A 16,602-nucleotide genomic window follows, 5' to 3' on the forward strand; every position below is an offset into this window, starting at 1 on the left:
GACTAATCCATCCTTCATGCCTAAAGTGGTGTCCAGTGTGGCTCTCAACCAATCTGTTCATTTGCCCACCTTTTTCCCTAATCCACAAAACAATTGGAAAAAGATTCTGCACTCTCTAGATGTGCACAGCCCGGGCTAAATCCTTTAGAAAAACTGACCAATTGCTAGTCAGCTTCGTAGCAGGGGCAAGAGGGCAAAGCCATATCCAAACAAACAGTCTCCAAATGGATAGCACACTGCATCCATTTCTGCTACAAACAGCATGGGAAACCACCCCCAAAGGGGGTCAGGATGCATTCCACCAGGGCAACCTCCACCTCTGCAACTTTTCTCAGAGGGGTCCCCACCAGGGACATCCTGAGGCTGCAGCGTGGACATCTGTTCATACCTTCACCAAGCATTACCTTCTGCCCATCTTCTCCAAATCCAGGACAGACTTTGCCACAGCAGTCTTGCAGGGCATCCTGACCAGCCCCCAGTCGTCTTGACTGCCTCCACCCTTTTGTTCAGCTTTGGGAATCAACCCACGTGTGATGACTGCAGCAGTGAAACACAAAGAACATAATACAATTGTGTACACTTACCATAAATGTAGATGTTAGAAGTGTATTCATTGTTGCAGTCCTGGTTTCCCACCCTCCATCCCCCTTGTCTCTCGCTCTCTCTCTCTCTTCTCTCCTTACAGGGAATTCTTGGTATTTACTTTCTACTGGTGGTGATGTTCTTCGTGTCTCACTGTTGCAGTCATTACATTTGGGTAATCTGTTGGCAGGTTTCCCTCAGTCGGCCTGATTAACAAAGTCTTGGGTCCTGCGTCAGTTGGTGTCCCTTCTTCCATGAAGTTAGGTCGTCTGGTGTAAAACATGCAGCCGACACCATTACATCAGTCTTTCTTGCTGTGCGGTGCCTGAAGCAGAAGCAGTTCACAAGTGCCGGTCGGCCGACTCCTGAAATTTTCGTTTTCGAGTTTCAGAACCAAAGTCTTCAACTAAAAGCTAAGTACCCCATTGGGGAAACTACTTCTTCCTCCTTACCAATGTCAGTAAAAGTTAATAATTGCATTACTTGTGGGAAGCAAATACCTCATAAGGATTTTCATTTGTACTGTATTCCTTGCTGAGGCCCTGACCACAACGTGCCTTCCTGTCGGTTTTGTGCTAAATTTAATCAACGCACGATTAAACGTCTGTATATTTTTACTTCTAAATATTTTGGTTCAAGATTTAACTATCCAGAAATGTCGTCAGTTAGCAATCTGACTACCGGAATACCTAAAAAAATGCAAAGAAACAGAGACAAACCGTCAAGGTCCAAAACCGACAACGATGCTTCTCCTAAGCCAGTCGTTGGTACTCAGTTAAGCGCTTTCGCAGCCCCTGATGCCCACTACTTTTGATTTGCAGGCCTCTACTGAGACCCATTCGGAGTTCGGTATGCCGTGCGATTCTTTAAGTATTGAACCTGCGGATGTCTCTACCTTAGATGGGTCCAGAGCCGCTGAGCAGGCACCGGCTTCTGAGGGTGTTTTCAAGCCTAAAGATTTGTATATTAAACCGATGCCCTCTGCAAAACTAAGGCCAAAAACTGCTTCTGCGGCTAAAAAAATGACGCTTGGCAATGTGTACAGGCCCCAAATGCCTAAAAAACAAATTATCAAAATGGCTGAAGATTTATTTACCTTGATCAGTGGTACCCATCCCCCTTCTGCTAAGAGGCTTAGGCAAGGCACTGACTAAATCTTCAGATCAGGTTTCTATTTCTTCTGATTCCTCTTCTGATCTGGATTTATCTATACCCACTTATAAGGACTCTGATGCAGAAGACTCCATTCCTTCTGCTTCTCCTCTTGAGGATTTCTCTTTTGGATAAACTTTACATACCTTAAGGGAACACTTCCACTGGGAGAGTCAGGATTTCTCTGAATCTAAAAAGAGACTTTTCTTCTTCTTCCTCAGCATAGGCCTTTGGCTATACCTCCTTTTCTAGACATTGTTGATGATGTTTTCTCAGAATCCAGTATGACTCCTGATTCCCTGCCTCTGGCTCCTAGTAAGCCAGACGGATACTACAGGGTTCCTGACTCCCACAAATTCTTTTTCAAAAACCCTACTGCTGACCCTGAAACCATTTCCCGGGTCCCAAGGGCGTTAAGGCCTCTACTGCTAAAAATCATACCCCTTCTGACAAAGATTCCAGGGCGCTGGATAGGTGGGGTAAGAAGGTTTACACGTCTGCAACCTTGACAATCAGGGCTTTAAACTGTCACCTTCATATGCTTAAATATCAACAGCATGTCATGGGTTTACTTAAACAGAAAATTATGTTGATTTCTGACTGTGTGGAAAATAGAGTTGCAGGATTTATTACATTCAGCTGAACAAGTTGGAAAACATACTTAGCAGTGTGGTTTTGATTCCTTGGAGGCCTCTTGCAGGGCTGCTGTAACTGGATCTCTGATGAGACTGCATGCTTGGCTCAAGGAGCAAAGTCTGCCTGAACATGTTAAAGCAAAATTGTTGGATGCTCCTTTTCAACAGGGCAGTCTCTTTGGTAATAAGGTTGAAGAAGTTTTGAAAAAGATGGAAGATAAAGCTAAATCTATACAAACTGTGAAAGATTTCTTACAAGTGCAGCCATCCAGGTTTAGTAGGCACTGGCCTACTAAGAACTGGTCCTTTCCAGTACCCACTAGAGACGCTCAGGTCAAACCCAGACATTCTAAAGGCTCCAGGTTTCAGTCACAAGGAACTTTTAGATCAAAGCAATGGGTTGCCTCCACCTCCAAATCTGGAAGCAACAAGGCACCTCCCTACGGTAAACAGTCTCAATGACTTTCCACTGGAATCACCAAGCACTTGTCTTTTGGCCGTCCCTTTGGGGGGAAAACTGGCACTTCATGCACGAAACTGGCATCTGATTACCCAGGACAGATGGGTTTTAGAAAATCTCAGGGATACAGATTTCATTTCCACACGTTACCAATCCCAAACGGATGGCCAGATCTGCCTCCAAATCAGCGGGCAGTGTCCCAGAAACAAGTTATGTCCCTCATGAATATGGGGGCTATTCAACCAGTACCAGAAAAGGAAAAGGGACAAGGTTTCTATTCAAGACATTTCCTGGTACCCAGAAAAGACAAATCATGGGGTCCAATTCTGGACTTATCCATTCTAAATACATTTCTGGCCATTCCAAAATTCAAGATGCTGACTCTTCAACGGGTACTTCCTATGTTAGGCAAAAGTGCCTGGTTGGTAACTCTAGACTTGAGGCTTATCTGCATATCCCAATCAAGGAATCTTGCAGAAGATACCACCGCTTCAAAGCAGGCTACTTGCATTATCAGTTCTCTGCACTGCCCTTTGGCTTATCTACTGCATCCAGGGTCTTCACAAAATGCCTGGCACCAGTAATTGCATTTTGCAGGCAAATAAATATTCAGATTTATCCATACCTGGATGATTGTCTAATTCAGGCAGAAAACAAGGACACTCTTCTAAAACATCTGGCTTTTGTAAAAAGGGATCTAACTTGTGTAGGGTACACCATAAACGAAAATAAATCACGACTGGTACCCTCTCAAAAAATTACATTCCTGGGTGCAAGCTTGAATGCAACTGCCCAGATGACTTACCTTATGCTAGCAAAGCAAATTCAATTAATGACTTATTTCAAACAGGTGGTCACAAAAACCCAGCTTATCTGCAAGACAAATTCTGGAGGCCTTGGGGTTCATGGCCTCCTGCATTCTTCAAATTCAATATGCAAGACTGCATATGAGGAAACTTCAGTGGTACCTAAAAAGCTTATGGAGTCAACCTTGTCACAGCCTGGAAACAGTCATTCCTATCATACCTTGCCTGCAACTAGAGTTCCTATGGTGGGCAGAGGCCTGCCACCAAAACAAGGGACTGTCATCCATTCCACCCCCTGCTGCCCAAACCCTGACTATAGACGCATCAGATTATGCTTGGGGGGCCCATCTGGTAGGGAGATGCATTCAGGGCAAATGGAGCCCAAATCAAGTGCACCCACATATCAATCAAAAAAGAGATGCTAGCTGTACAAAATGCTCTGCCAGCCTTCATGGACTACATTCATCCAGGACAACTAGTGATAAAGACAGACAACACTGCAGTCATGTGGTACATAAACAAGCAGGGGGGTACACATTCCTACCCCGTTTGCAGACTTAGCCATGACAGCATGGAACACAACCTTGACTTATCAAATACATCTACAAGCTCAATTCCTGCCAGGAAAGCTAAATACTCTGGCAGACGAACTAAGCAGAAACCTTATGGACCCATACGAATGGAAACTGGAACCACGAATTTTCAGCATGTTGACACACAAATGGGGGAGTCCAGACATAGATCTTTTTGCCTCACCCCAAAACTCTCAGTTGGACAAATTCTGCACAAGAATTCATCACAAAAAAGCTTGTAAAGTGGATGCTCTATCCTTCAGCTGGAAAAACCTATCAGTCTATGCCTTTCCCCCTCTGCCTCTACTCTCCAAAGTCCTACTAAAAGACAGGACAAACCAAAAATTATTCTGATTGCTCCAGACTGGCCTCGCCAACACTGGTACCCGCTCCTGTGCAAGGTGTTGCACCTTCCTCCGTGGTACCTTCCTTAGGCACCTTACCTACTGTCTCAGCAGAACTATCAAATTCTGCACACTCAGCTCCAAACTTTGAACCTTGCAGCGTGGCTAATCAACTCATTTCACCCTTTACATCCCTCAATAAACCTGTGATAGATGTCATTTTGGAGGCTAGAAGACCTAGCACTAGAAAATCGTATGCTGACAAATGGAAAAGTTTCTGTGCCTCGAACCAAGCACAAGGAAATAAGCACAACAATGCACACTATTCCTCAGATTCTGCAATGCTGATGCTTCACAAGGGCCTATCTTTTTCTTCCATAAAAATCCATGCCTCTGCCATTTTCATCTCATTACAACACAGAGCCTCCCCTCTTTTCTCATCCTCTGCTAAAGCAGTATCTCAGAGCGGCCAAACATTTAAGACCTCCCAGGAGAGCTCCAACTCCTGCATGGGACCTCAGTTTTGTTTTGGAAAAAGTCACTCTACCTCCTTTTGAGCCAGCTGCTACTGCGGACCTAAAATTTCTCTCTCTTGGAAAACAGCTTTTCTTTTAGCAGTCACTTCAGCTAGAAGGATTTCAGAACTACAGGCTCTTATTGCAGTGGAGCCTTTCATTATTATTTACCCGGACGGGATGGCTCTTAGGACCAATCCATCCTTTATGCCTAAGGTGGTACCTAGTGTGGCTCTCAATCACACCATTCATCTGCCAACTTTCTTCCCAAATCCGCAGAACAAGGGGGAGTGGATTCTGCATTCATTGGATGTACACAGACAACTAAGATTCTACTTACACAGGACAAAATCTCTCGGAAAATCTGAACAGTTATTGGTGGCATTTGCTGCAGGGGCAGAGAGAGAGGCTATTTCAAAGCAGACTGTTTCCAACTGGATAAGCCATTGTATTCTTTTCTATATGCACCATGGTAAACCTGTCCCCATGGGGATCAGATCTCATTCCACCAGGGCTGCATCTACTTCTGCAGCCTTTCTCAGAAGGGTTCCTCCCAGAGACATTCTAGAAGCTGCTACCTGGAGCTCAGTTCATACGTTCACCAAACATTACAATTTACATCTGTTCTCTAAATCCAGAGCTGGCTTTGCCACTGCTGTCCTGCAGGGCCTTATAGCTGCTCCTAATGCTGTATAAATCCATCTTCCCAACCATAGCTTTCGGATTCTACCCAAATGTAATGACTGCATCAGTGAAACACAAAGAACATAGTACAGTTGTGTACACTTACTATAAATGTAGATGTTCGAGTGTATTCACTGTTGCAGTCCTGGTTACCCTCCCTCCACCCCCCCTGTTTTTCTCTAACTATACCTCTCATTTCTGTTACTATCTTTAAAAGCCTTTTTGGTGTATTTGCTTTTGTTTGAAGGTATATGTTTTGTGTCTTATATTATATACACACATATATATGTATATATATATATGTATATATATGTATATATATATATATATATATATATATATATATATATATATATATATTTTTTTTTTTTTTGCGCTCCCCATTTGGGGGGCACCTGACATCTGGGGCAAGAAAAACTGATGTAATGGTGTCGGCTGCATGTTTTATACCCCTGACGACCTGACGTCATGGAAGAAGGGACAGCAACCGACGCAGGACCCAAGACTTTGTTAATCAGGCTGACTGAGGGCAACCTGCCAGCAGATTACCCAAATGTAATGACTGCAGCAGTGAATACACTCGAACATCTACATTTATGGTAAGTGTGCACAACTGTAATTTCTTCCACCATAACCTAGCTCCCTATTTGGGGTCTCCAGACAGGGCAAGAAAAACTGATGTAATGGCGTCGGCTGCCTGATTTTATACCACTGACGACCTGACGTCAGTCCTGGAGCGACAGCAACTGATGCAGGAATACTAAGCCTCTGGTATTTGGGCTGACTGAGGGCTAGTCCTGGTAAGATAACCCAAGAGTGATAACTGCAACAGTGAATACACTCTAACAGCTACATTTATGGCAGGTGTACACAAGTGTACTATGTGCTGTGTCGATCTCCAGGATGCTTATTATGTCAAGATCCAGAGGCAGTCCAGGAGATGCCTCTATTTCTGGATGGGAGCAAATCACTATCGCTTCAGAGCGCTGCCATTCAGTCTCACCAAGCCCCCAGGTGTTTACCAAAATAATGGCAGCTGTGATAGCTTATTGCAAGCTACAGGGGATCCAAGTATTCCTGTATCTAGATGAATGGCTTTCTATCATTATTGTTTTTTTTTTCCTCTTCTCAGTTTTGGATCCCCTCTGGCAATCAGTGTTATTACCCACCTTTTCATTTGTTCCTCGTATTTGAAATGGCCACCCCCAAATCCTTTTCGTTAAATTCTCACGCGGATTTCTTTCCGATTGTGTCTCCTGCCACATTGCTATTTGCACTCTGCATTTCTTAATATAATTTAATACTTTTTCATTTTTGTTTGTACCAGTACGGCCATTTACAGTCCAAGAATCTATAGACAGAGCAGCCATTTTTTTAAAAAGTCATTGTTCTCACTTATTACATTTGACAGTTGATTGGATGTGTATTTCCAGTTTTCAGTATACAATACACACACTAATGTATTGCAGGCTGATCTTTTATACAGTTTTCTTCTCATCTCCATTTGAACGTATGTCTTATTTTTCAAGACGTTTTGCTTTAATGAAAACCCTTAAAATAAATAAATGCATTTCCAGAACACCCCATCCCTTGTTAACTTAGAACAAACACACAAAGCTATATATGTTATAACAAATTAAGTTTAAACGTCCCGATAGGAACAATTTCCCCTAAATTGACAGCTAAAGCCACAGGCATAACCTAATCTAAAATTAAGGTTACTTATATTAAAGACCATGTTACAGCCTGCATTCTGATTCTCACTGATTGCTGTCTGTTCTTTTCTTATCTCTGTTCCCCTCCCTTATATGAAAGTAGCTTGTATACTTCCTGAAAATAACTTTTAGCCCTTAAGAAAAAGTGCACTGGCTACCTTTAAGTAAAAGTAAATTGCGCACTGTTCTATTAAATGTATTTAAGTATTCAGGGTGCTATGGAGGTTACTATCTCTTATTCACTTCCCGTAATTTCAAACTTTATTTTTCACTCAACTGCATGCTGTACCTTTCAGTTTTTCATTTTCCTTTGCAAATAATGGTCAGAACTCTCAAAATTTAATTGCTTGCACTTGCAGGCTGCCTGCTTATGCTAGCATCTAAAACGTATTCTGGCAGTGCCTTTACTGATTTGGGGGCAAGCTCATTACTAACAACTGCCTTAACTTTCAGAAGTTGTTGCTGATTTGATTATTGACATAGGAAGTAAAAGTCGTTGGCTTGGCCTACTTTACAGCCAAGAAGCTGTCCGTGATGAACAGCTCTTAGCATGAAGACAAGTGGGAGGTTCCAGTTTGCAGCTATAAGCATTATCTGGAACATCACCACAGGGGCAAGTTTTCAGAAGCCTTCTAGAGGGAAGTTTAACAGGCACCCAAACCTACTTGGAGGTAAGCTGTTCTTCACTTAGCAAGAGTTGAAGCCTGAATGATTCCTCAGCTTTGGTTGAGAATGAAGGGATTTAGGAAGATGTGCCCTCCACTTCAATCCTGTGGGGTGTTTTCCATTTTTTTTTTGTTGTTATTGTTGTTACTGCTGTGCCTCTGAACGATTGGCTGGATGACAGTGGTTCAGCAGGTTTTCCCACATCAGGGCTTACCCCTCAAAGACTAGACACTAAACTGATTAGAGAGTTTAGGCTTAAGCTGATGCTAAGGCTGTTAATGTTGTCTTCCCAGAAGTCACTGTGTTTGACAAGTGTGTGATTAAGCACTGGTACTGCCCCCCCCCCCCCATAGCTAGTGCTACTCTGTGACACACTTAGATTCATATAGTATTTTCTTGTGTCCCAGGTTCCTTTATAATCCAGAGGATCCAAAGACCATTGTCTCTGAGTCTGACAAGAATGAGTACACCACCACTTCACTTCTCTCTCCAAATTTCTCCTTCTTTGGAGAAAGTAACAGGCCTGTGAGTGACAGCTTTGAGGCTTGTCCATTGCTCCCAGAAATGCCAGAAGGAACCCTGGGCTCTCTGTCATGGTGACGTTTATTCAGGATGCCATCAAGACTACCTATCTGCTTTGTCTGCCCCTTCAGTACTAAGAAGGCAGTTGCCCTTTGTAAGCTATCAGCTGTGTGGCTAAATCAACTCAGTAAGCATCCCAGTACTTATTCCTTTATTGTCTCTTATGTCTTGTGTAGATCTCAAAGATGGCATTTTGCCATGTGAGAGAGTCTAAGACTTCAAAGAGGTGTAGCAAGCAACTATACTTCTGTGACATGTTAGGGCAGTTTGTAACCTTTCATCACTCCTGTCCCAATTCCATTTCAAGCTGGTTACAGGGCCCTGGATAAACTCAGACCTCCATCAGTCTGGAGGTCTTCTTGAGACTCATGGTAGATTTCAGCAGTAGATTACCATGCAGAGACTCGTTAAAGATTCACAAGTATAATACCTTATATCCATGTAATACAGTGAGGTGGTTGAGTCACAGCCCACATTTTGGTTTGGGCTCCTGTAGGACTGCCGCAATTGAGGCAGTGATTTGGAGAATATCTGAACTTCAACAAAATAAGTGTGGGAGAAATTTCAGTAGGACAGAAGACTGGGTCCTTGCATAGAGCTAACCTGTGTTAAAGAAAAATGCATGTCTCATGGTTATTCTACACAAAATGCATATTAACTTCCAATTTCTTCACAAATATGATGAATTATTTAATATTTGTTCATGCTAAAAATGATATGTAATATAGAAGCATAGTTATACAAACCACAAATACTTATTGTAGTTCTGTGTGTTCCACAACTGCATTCTAATATCAAACTGCAAGTGTATTAGATGACTGAAGGTAAAGAAAGTGCTAAAGGGGTTAAGGGGTGTTTCAAAGACTGGTTTCTGAAAGTAGGCGAGAACACGATGCAAAAGATTTTGTTTTATGTAAGCTCGGACCTTCCTAGGCTGGGATGGGTACTTACTAGGAATGTTGGGGAGTTAGAGTATTACTGGTACTGAAATATACAAGGTCAAAAAACAAGGCCTATTGCCAGGCCAGGTGGCTTATGTTTTTCTAAAACATTGTTAGTAAAAATATGATTGTATTCACATGCAGCACTAAGTGAGAAGCACGAGGGTCTGGAGAGAACCTCACAGCAAGAGGTTCTCCCGTTCGATTCTCGGCTTGAGTGCGGAGTGCTGGGAGTGCCTTCTGTGTGGAGTCTGCATGTCCTCCCCGCGGTCGAGTGGGCATTCGAAAGACATGCATAAATGGGCATGCCTTCGTCGAAGGTTGAACGTCAAGCTGGCACCTCGGCGTTCGTGAAAATCTACTGCCAATCATTAGCGGACCAGAGTTCCGCTGTGGCGACCCCTAACCGGGAAAAGCCGAAAGACCACACACACACACTATTCTGCATGCATGATACTGATAAGAAAAGGAAATAAAAAACTGTGTACTTTTGCTACTTGGTGAAACTGATTTTTAAACCGTGAAGGTAGTCTCCCAAGGCTGATGTCTGTGGACTTAAATAAAAAGAAAATGTTTTGCACAGTCTGAAGAGTTATTCTTGACTCAAGACTAAAAGGGTAATTAATGTTATTTATGTATATTTTAAACTGCACCTTAACACCTGTTTGCTTAGGAAAATTGGATGGAAATGGTTGCTTTTGAGTTAATCCCAAGTGACAGTCATGTGGCCTTAGTGTCAGAATCCATTATTCATAGTCATTGTATACTTGTTAATTGCAAAACTTTAGTTTTAGAGGTATTGCCAATAATGAACAGTATTAGTATTGATATGATACATTGCTCTTGATGCAGTTGTTATACAGCAGAATAATAATTCAGAAAGATTTAAGATTGATGGCTAAAATTCAGGCAGTGGTTCATTTTTGTTAAAAGCAAAGTCTGAAGTTCCACATATTTTCCTGGTAAGGTAAATTATGGTTGCAGTTGTAACTTGAGAAACAAGCAATAGTTGGTTCCTTTTTTCAGAGCACAAGAAAAGTATTTATTCTTTTATACCACCTGCAGTGTTTCAGTACCATTTATTTCATGTGAGGATTGCAACCTTTGACCCTGTTTTTATTCATAGAATGGTTCAGCAGATTGTGGAATTTGCAGACGGCTGAAGCTTGCTTTTGTATGTTGGTTGTAGCAACAGAAATGGCTAAGGAGATAGCGAAAGCAAAATGACACCGTTTGTATCAACATAGTAGTTTGATATTTGTCTAAAAACACAATAGGTTCATAAGTACAAAATCAGTGTAGCATCATTTGCTTGTTAGAAACTTAACTGAAAACTATTCTAGAATGACCTACTGATGAGTTTTAAAGTACAGAGTTTTCTCAAGAAGATTTTATTTGTAGATTTTCAATTGGTAAAGGAAAGTGAGATGTAAACTGTTTTTTTATTGTTTCACACTAGTTGTCAGTGACAGAAGTAGATCTACTGTGGAATATGCAAGAATATTGCCTCAGACTGTACCCATCTTTCTGTGCAAACCTTCAAAGCAATTGGGGTCTTTAATTTTTTTAATATTTAAGGTTAACAGTGAAGTTACACCATCATTTTGATGCTATGCATTTTTGGTAAATGCAATGTAGTTTTGTCCACTTTGTTGTGATCATTCCAAACAAATTTTATCTTTGCACTCTTTCTGTACTAGATTCATGATGGTTTTACACTAAACTATGCAGGTTATTTAATGTACAAGTTTAAGGACCATTATAGTAGCTAAAGAAATTCAGTTCCACAGACCTGAAGTGGCCTTTTTCCTGGTAATGCATCTTTGCTCCTGTGTCGTAATGCATTTTCGTGTGACAGCTCTGGTATAACTTGGAGCTGTTTTTTCTCCCTTTCATGTCATCTGCCTTCTTGGTGCATATTAACATCACTGTTATGGTGCTGTCATTGAGCACGTTATCAATTTCCATGCATTTTATCAAGCACTATTCTTTGAGTGTATACGTTACCATTTAATGTCTCCCATAGTCCAAACGGCAGTAATGTAAATACTTGGCATTGACATTTGACTTGTGTGTGGCTTTGTCTTACTGGCTTCAGACTGAATGGGATCATCCTGAATGAACCAAATCCCTCTGTATTTTGTGGATTTAACTATGTTCTTTGTATATGCATTATCTCCGTATTTAGCCTGTGGATCTTTTAGGAAATAATTGTCATACTTGTATATGTATATTACAGAACTGAATATCAAAGAAATGAAGCTTTACTTAATGCTGAAAAACTGACTGTGGCATTTAGACAACATAAGCAGAAAACTGCAAAGCAAGTAAGACTGGTAAGTTGTAAATGTAAAGCTGAGTAGATTGTATTGCTAAGTTTTTTAAAGTGGGTTATCTGAAGGCACCCAAGTGAAGAAAGTTAAATTAAAACATGAATCTAAAACCTACGCTTTTTAGATCGTCTCTTATCTGTTAAAGTGAAATGTTTGTATGCGTGTGTTTTCTGTTGAAAAGCTGTAAAGCAGCATGTGTTTACAGCAAAAATATATGACTTGCCCCAAAGATGCTTGACCTCAGTGTATGTTGTATTGAGCAAGGGGTGCAGGGGATAAAGCCCCCCCTGTACATTGATAGTGTTGAGCTTGTTCCCCACTTTACCTAGGGCTTTATTTTTGCTGGGGATTTATTTCAGATTTTTGTTGCATTAGGATGTTACCTTATTACACGTCAAGGAGAGGTACCATCCATTTGATTGTATACAGGTAATTTCCAAACTGAAATTCAGTTAGTCATAACCTAGAGCCTATTAGTTCAGTTCATATACAGATAACATGGCATCATCAGACAGTTATAGGTAGCTACTGGTACCCATTTACTTCAGATTTTGTGGTTGTCTTCTATATTAACATACACAGCATCTTTTGGTTAGAGTGTTGTGTTGCATGCGTTTATCTAAAGCCATTATATGCATTTAGCCTCTTTCTGTCACTGAAGCTGTACATTTACAGCACAAGTACAGTAAATCACGCTAGCCGAAGTAAAACAAATGTAGCCTTTTACTGTAAGCGCTTTCATGCATATAAATACATGCACTTCTTCAGACAAACAAAGAAATGTATTAAAACACTTATATAGGCTTTGAATACCCAGCTGACCCATTTTATGAACAATGATCTTAGTTAATTAATTATCCAATTAAGTCCGGGTAAACCAAAGCAGTTTCAATAAAAACAGTACATACAAAAACTAACTGCACAGAACTGCAAGAGTCTTTGGTTACATATATATTTTTTACCAACTACCAAAAAATTCTACATTATAAAAATAAACATAGGAATAAGCAAATTTGTCAAGAGGAATTGTGTGTAAAAATATGAAAGTCTATTTTGTATGTTTTATAACTACAAGAGTACTTTGCAAAAACATTTTAAATGCGACATGAACAATATTACTTGTATGTTAATATGTATAACATATGTATAATATGTATAACATCAGAACATGGAATTTTGTATCCATTAGAGAACTAGTTAAAAATGAATGCATTTGACATTCAGGATTATGCATTAGTAACATATTCATAGTTAAAATCATTTCATTTTTTGAAAATAGTATTAACATACAAGTAATATTGTTCATGTCGCATTTAAAATGTTTTTGCAAAGTACTCTTGTAGTTATAAAACATACAAAATAGACTTTCATATTTTTACACACAATTCCTCTTGACAAATTTGCTTATTCCTATGTTTATTTTTATAATGTAGAATTTTTTGGTAGTTGGTAAAAAATATATATGTAACCAAAGACTCTTGCAGTTCTGTGCAGTTAGTTTTTGTATGTACTGTTTTTATTGAAACTGCTTTGGTTTACCCGGACTTAATTGGATAATTAATTAACTAAGATCATTGTTCATAAAATGGGTCAGCTGGGTATTCAAAGCCTATATAAGTGTTTTAATACATTTCTTTGTTTGTCTGAAGAAGTGCATGTATTTATATGCATGAAAGCGCTTACAGTAAAAGGCTACATTTGTTTTACTTCGGCTAGCGTGATTTGTGACCTGTTCCTCTCCTTGTGTATTTTTTATTAAGTTTATTTCGTTGTTTGTTTACAAGTACAGTAAATGTTGTTGCATTGTACATTCCCAAGTATTTACATTAAAAATTTGCCTTGGCATTACAAGTTTTTGTTTAGAGATAGAATCATCACCATTATTTTGTTTTATTTCGATAACATTATAATGGGTTGTACAACATGTGTCTGTTTTGAGAAGCACAAAGTGTGCAGTAAACAAACTAGTACACAACTGACTTCATATTACATGCTTCCCATTATTGGCCTTCTGCAAAATCTCCCTTCCAAAGGTGCATATGATGTCCTTCTTATTCATCTTTTGCATTATTCTTAACATGAGGGAGATCTCTGCAGTAGGCGACCTGACGGCCAGTATACAGAAATGTTACACTGTTGTAGGATGCATGGTACATTGTGTGTAGGCTATCATATGTCAGCCTTAAGAATGATGTATACATGCATCTACCTCAGAACTTCTCTGCTGCCTGTCTGTATGCCACCTTTGTGTGCTTGCCGAGCCATTTGCTGTTTTTCTGCAAATTCTAAGATAAGCGTTCTGTTTAGGATCTTGTTTCTTTTACTACTGTTTAGTGGTAGGGTTCATGTCATTCAAAAAAGACAAATGCCAGTGTGGAAGACAAATTCCCCATAAAGATAGCCATCTTCCGTGTCTTTTCTGCCTGGGTCCTACCCATGACCACAAATTCTGTCCCATTTGCCAGGCCTTTCTTACCCATAAACCTTAGAAGTAGACTTTCTTCCTTAGCCATTTACTTGGAAAACCAGCACTTAGTTATTAGCTAAAAGGGTAATGGAGGGATCCTTGAGCCCCAAGGTTGAGTCGGTCACTAAGCGGAAGGCCAAAAAGCCAAGGCCTGAAGTTGCTGCTGTGTTTCGTCTTACAGATGTCTCTCCTGAGGCGGATGAAAGCCGGAGATACGTCTGGTTCCAGATCACAGGCCGAGCTCAATGTTGAGGCAGTCTTCAATCCGACTACTGGCACATCCTCAGTGGCTGAGCAGGCATCCTTCCCAGATGTATAGGGAGAACTGAGGCTCATAATAACCAATGGCCTTAAAGGGATACCTCAGATCCTTTTGTGGGAGGAAATTCACTCAGATATCATTGAATGTAGGCCTACATCCGACCCTCCAACTTTACATAGGGCAGACCGGCATCAAAAGAAGAAGCAAAGCAAGTGTGTCCCCTCCAAAGGAACCTCTGTGACTGGGAACAGTTCACCAAAGGTCTTTTCAAGGCCCTTATGGCTCTTAAGCCCCCTCTGGGATTTCAGTCCCTACATTGCCCTGGACAGCATCTCCACAAAAAAAAAAAAAAAAAAAAAAAGAGTCCAAGAAGAGGTTTCCGCTTATAAAGAGGCCTCCTCAGAAGAGGAATCTCTGGCCTATTCCTCACAGATCTCCTCCCCCCTAGATTATGCTTCCCCGGAGGAGGGCTCCAATGGAGCTGACTCACCCATGGATGAACTCTCTTTTAGTGAGACCCTAGTCAAAATGAGAGATCATTTCAAATGGGACAGTGCTCGGGTATCTAAAGGTACAAAAGATGTACTATGACCTTATGCAGATGGAGTCACAGAGTCCTTCAACTGTTCCTCCTGTATTACCGACTTTTTTAGATGCACTTGCCTCTGCTTCCAAGGAACCCAATCTCCCAGCCTCCTGCTCCTTATAAGGCCTGACTAGTTTTACAAGTTCCATGAGGACTGTAAGTTCTTGTTTAAATGTCCTTCAGCAGGGACCATCAGTGATTTCAGTGGCTTCAGGCAAACCATCCAGGTTCCTGCCTTCAACCTTTCTCCCTCTTCATATAAGGACAGTAGGAACCTGGAAGGACCAGGCAAGAAAGTGTACACTTCTGCCACCTTGGCATTTAGAGCCATTAATTATCAAACACAAATGGCAAAATTTGCTGTAGAACTTCTATCCCAACTATCACAGGTCACTTCAGATTTGCTTTAACTCAGACAGTAAGACCTTGGCACCATCCTTGCTTGGAGTCTCCTCTCAGTCCGCCACCCCATCAAATGCAGCTATGATACTGCAGAGGCCTCTGCCAGAGCAGCTTACTGTCTGGCTCTGTCTTAAGGATATTCTCCTGGTTAAGACTCCAGCCTTTACCAGAGGATGTTAAATCTAAGTGTATGGATGCCCCTCTGGATAATTCTGCATTGTTTGGTCCTGCAGCTGTTAATTTATTTAAATCTCTGCAGGAAAAAGGAAAAGAGTTGCAGGAATTAACACATCTTTGTCTCTCCAGTGCCTAAATTTCAGAAAAATTACCCAGCAAAAACTGCCTTTGTACATAGGCACTCCCTCCCTCCTTCACCTAAAACAAAAAGGATGGTAGGTAGGAGGCCTTAGCAGTCCAGGGCTTCCCCTGCAACTGTGGTTCCGAAGCGGCCCTTTCCAGACAAGCCTGATTCCCTCTGACTACCTAAACTGCCCCACTCACATTTCACTTTCACAGCACCTCTTTTTGTCTCTGCCAGTCTCTGAAAGCATAACTCAGGACTTCTGAGTTCTGTCCATCATTCAAAAAGGATACTTTCTGGTATGGGATTCCCTGCCTTCCTTTAGGGGCACTCCCCAACCACCAAATGAACAGCTACCTTCCTTTCCAGAGATACTTCTAGATCTGTGGAGACAAGAAACCATTCAGAAAGTTCCTCATAGCCAAAAAGGAAGAGATTTCTACTGCGGAATGTTCCTGGTTCCCAGAAAGAATGATCCTTGGAGGCCTGTCTTGGGTCTGTCTCATCTCAACACCTTTCTGAAGGTACCCATCCTTCCGTATGTTAACTTTTCAAGCCTTGTTCCCTCTAATTCTACCACAAGCCTCCTTTGATATG

General features: G+C 41.1%; 1 protein-coding gene across 1 annotated transcript in view; it reads left to right on the forward strand.

Moving 5' to 3' along the window:
* LOC122814220 (cytoskeletal protein Sojo-like) overlaps positions 1-12,017 on the forward strand; it is a 668,023-nt gene extending 656,006 nt beyond the window's left edge. The window contains exon 7 of the mRNA XM_044086820.1: positions 11,894-12,017. Coding sequence (XP_043942755.1) covers positions 11,894-12,017 — 124 coding nt within the window. The remainder of the gene's footprint in view (positions 1-11,893) is intronic.
* Positions 12,018-16,602: the final 4,585 nt, after the last annotated feature.

Source organism: Protopterus annectens, chromosome 10.part0 (genome assembly GCF_019279795.1).
Source record: "Protopterus annectens isolate FY-2018-M chromosome 10.part0, PAN1.0, whole genome shotgun sequence".
NCBI lineage: Eukaryota > Metazoa > Chordata > Ceratodontiformes > Protopteridae > Protopterus > Protopterus annectens.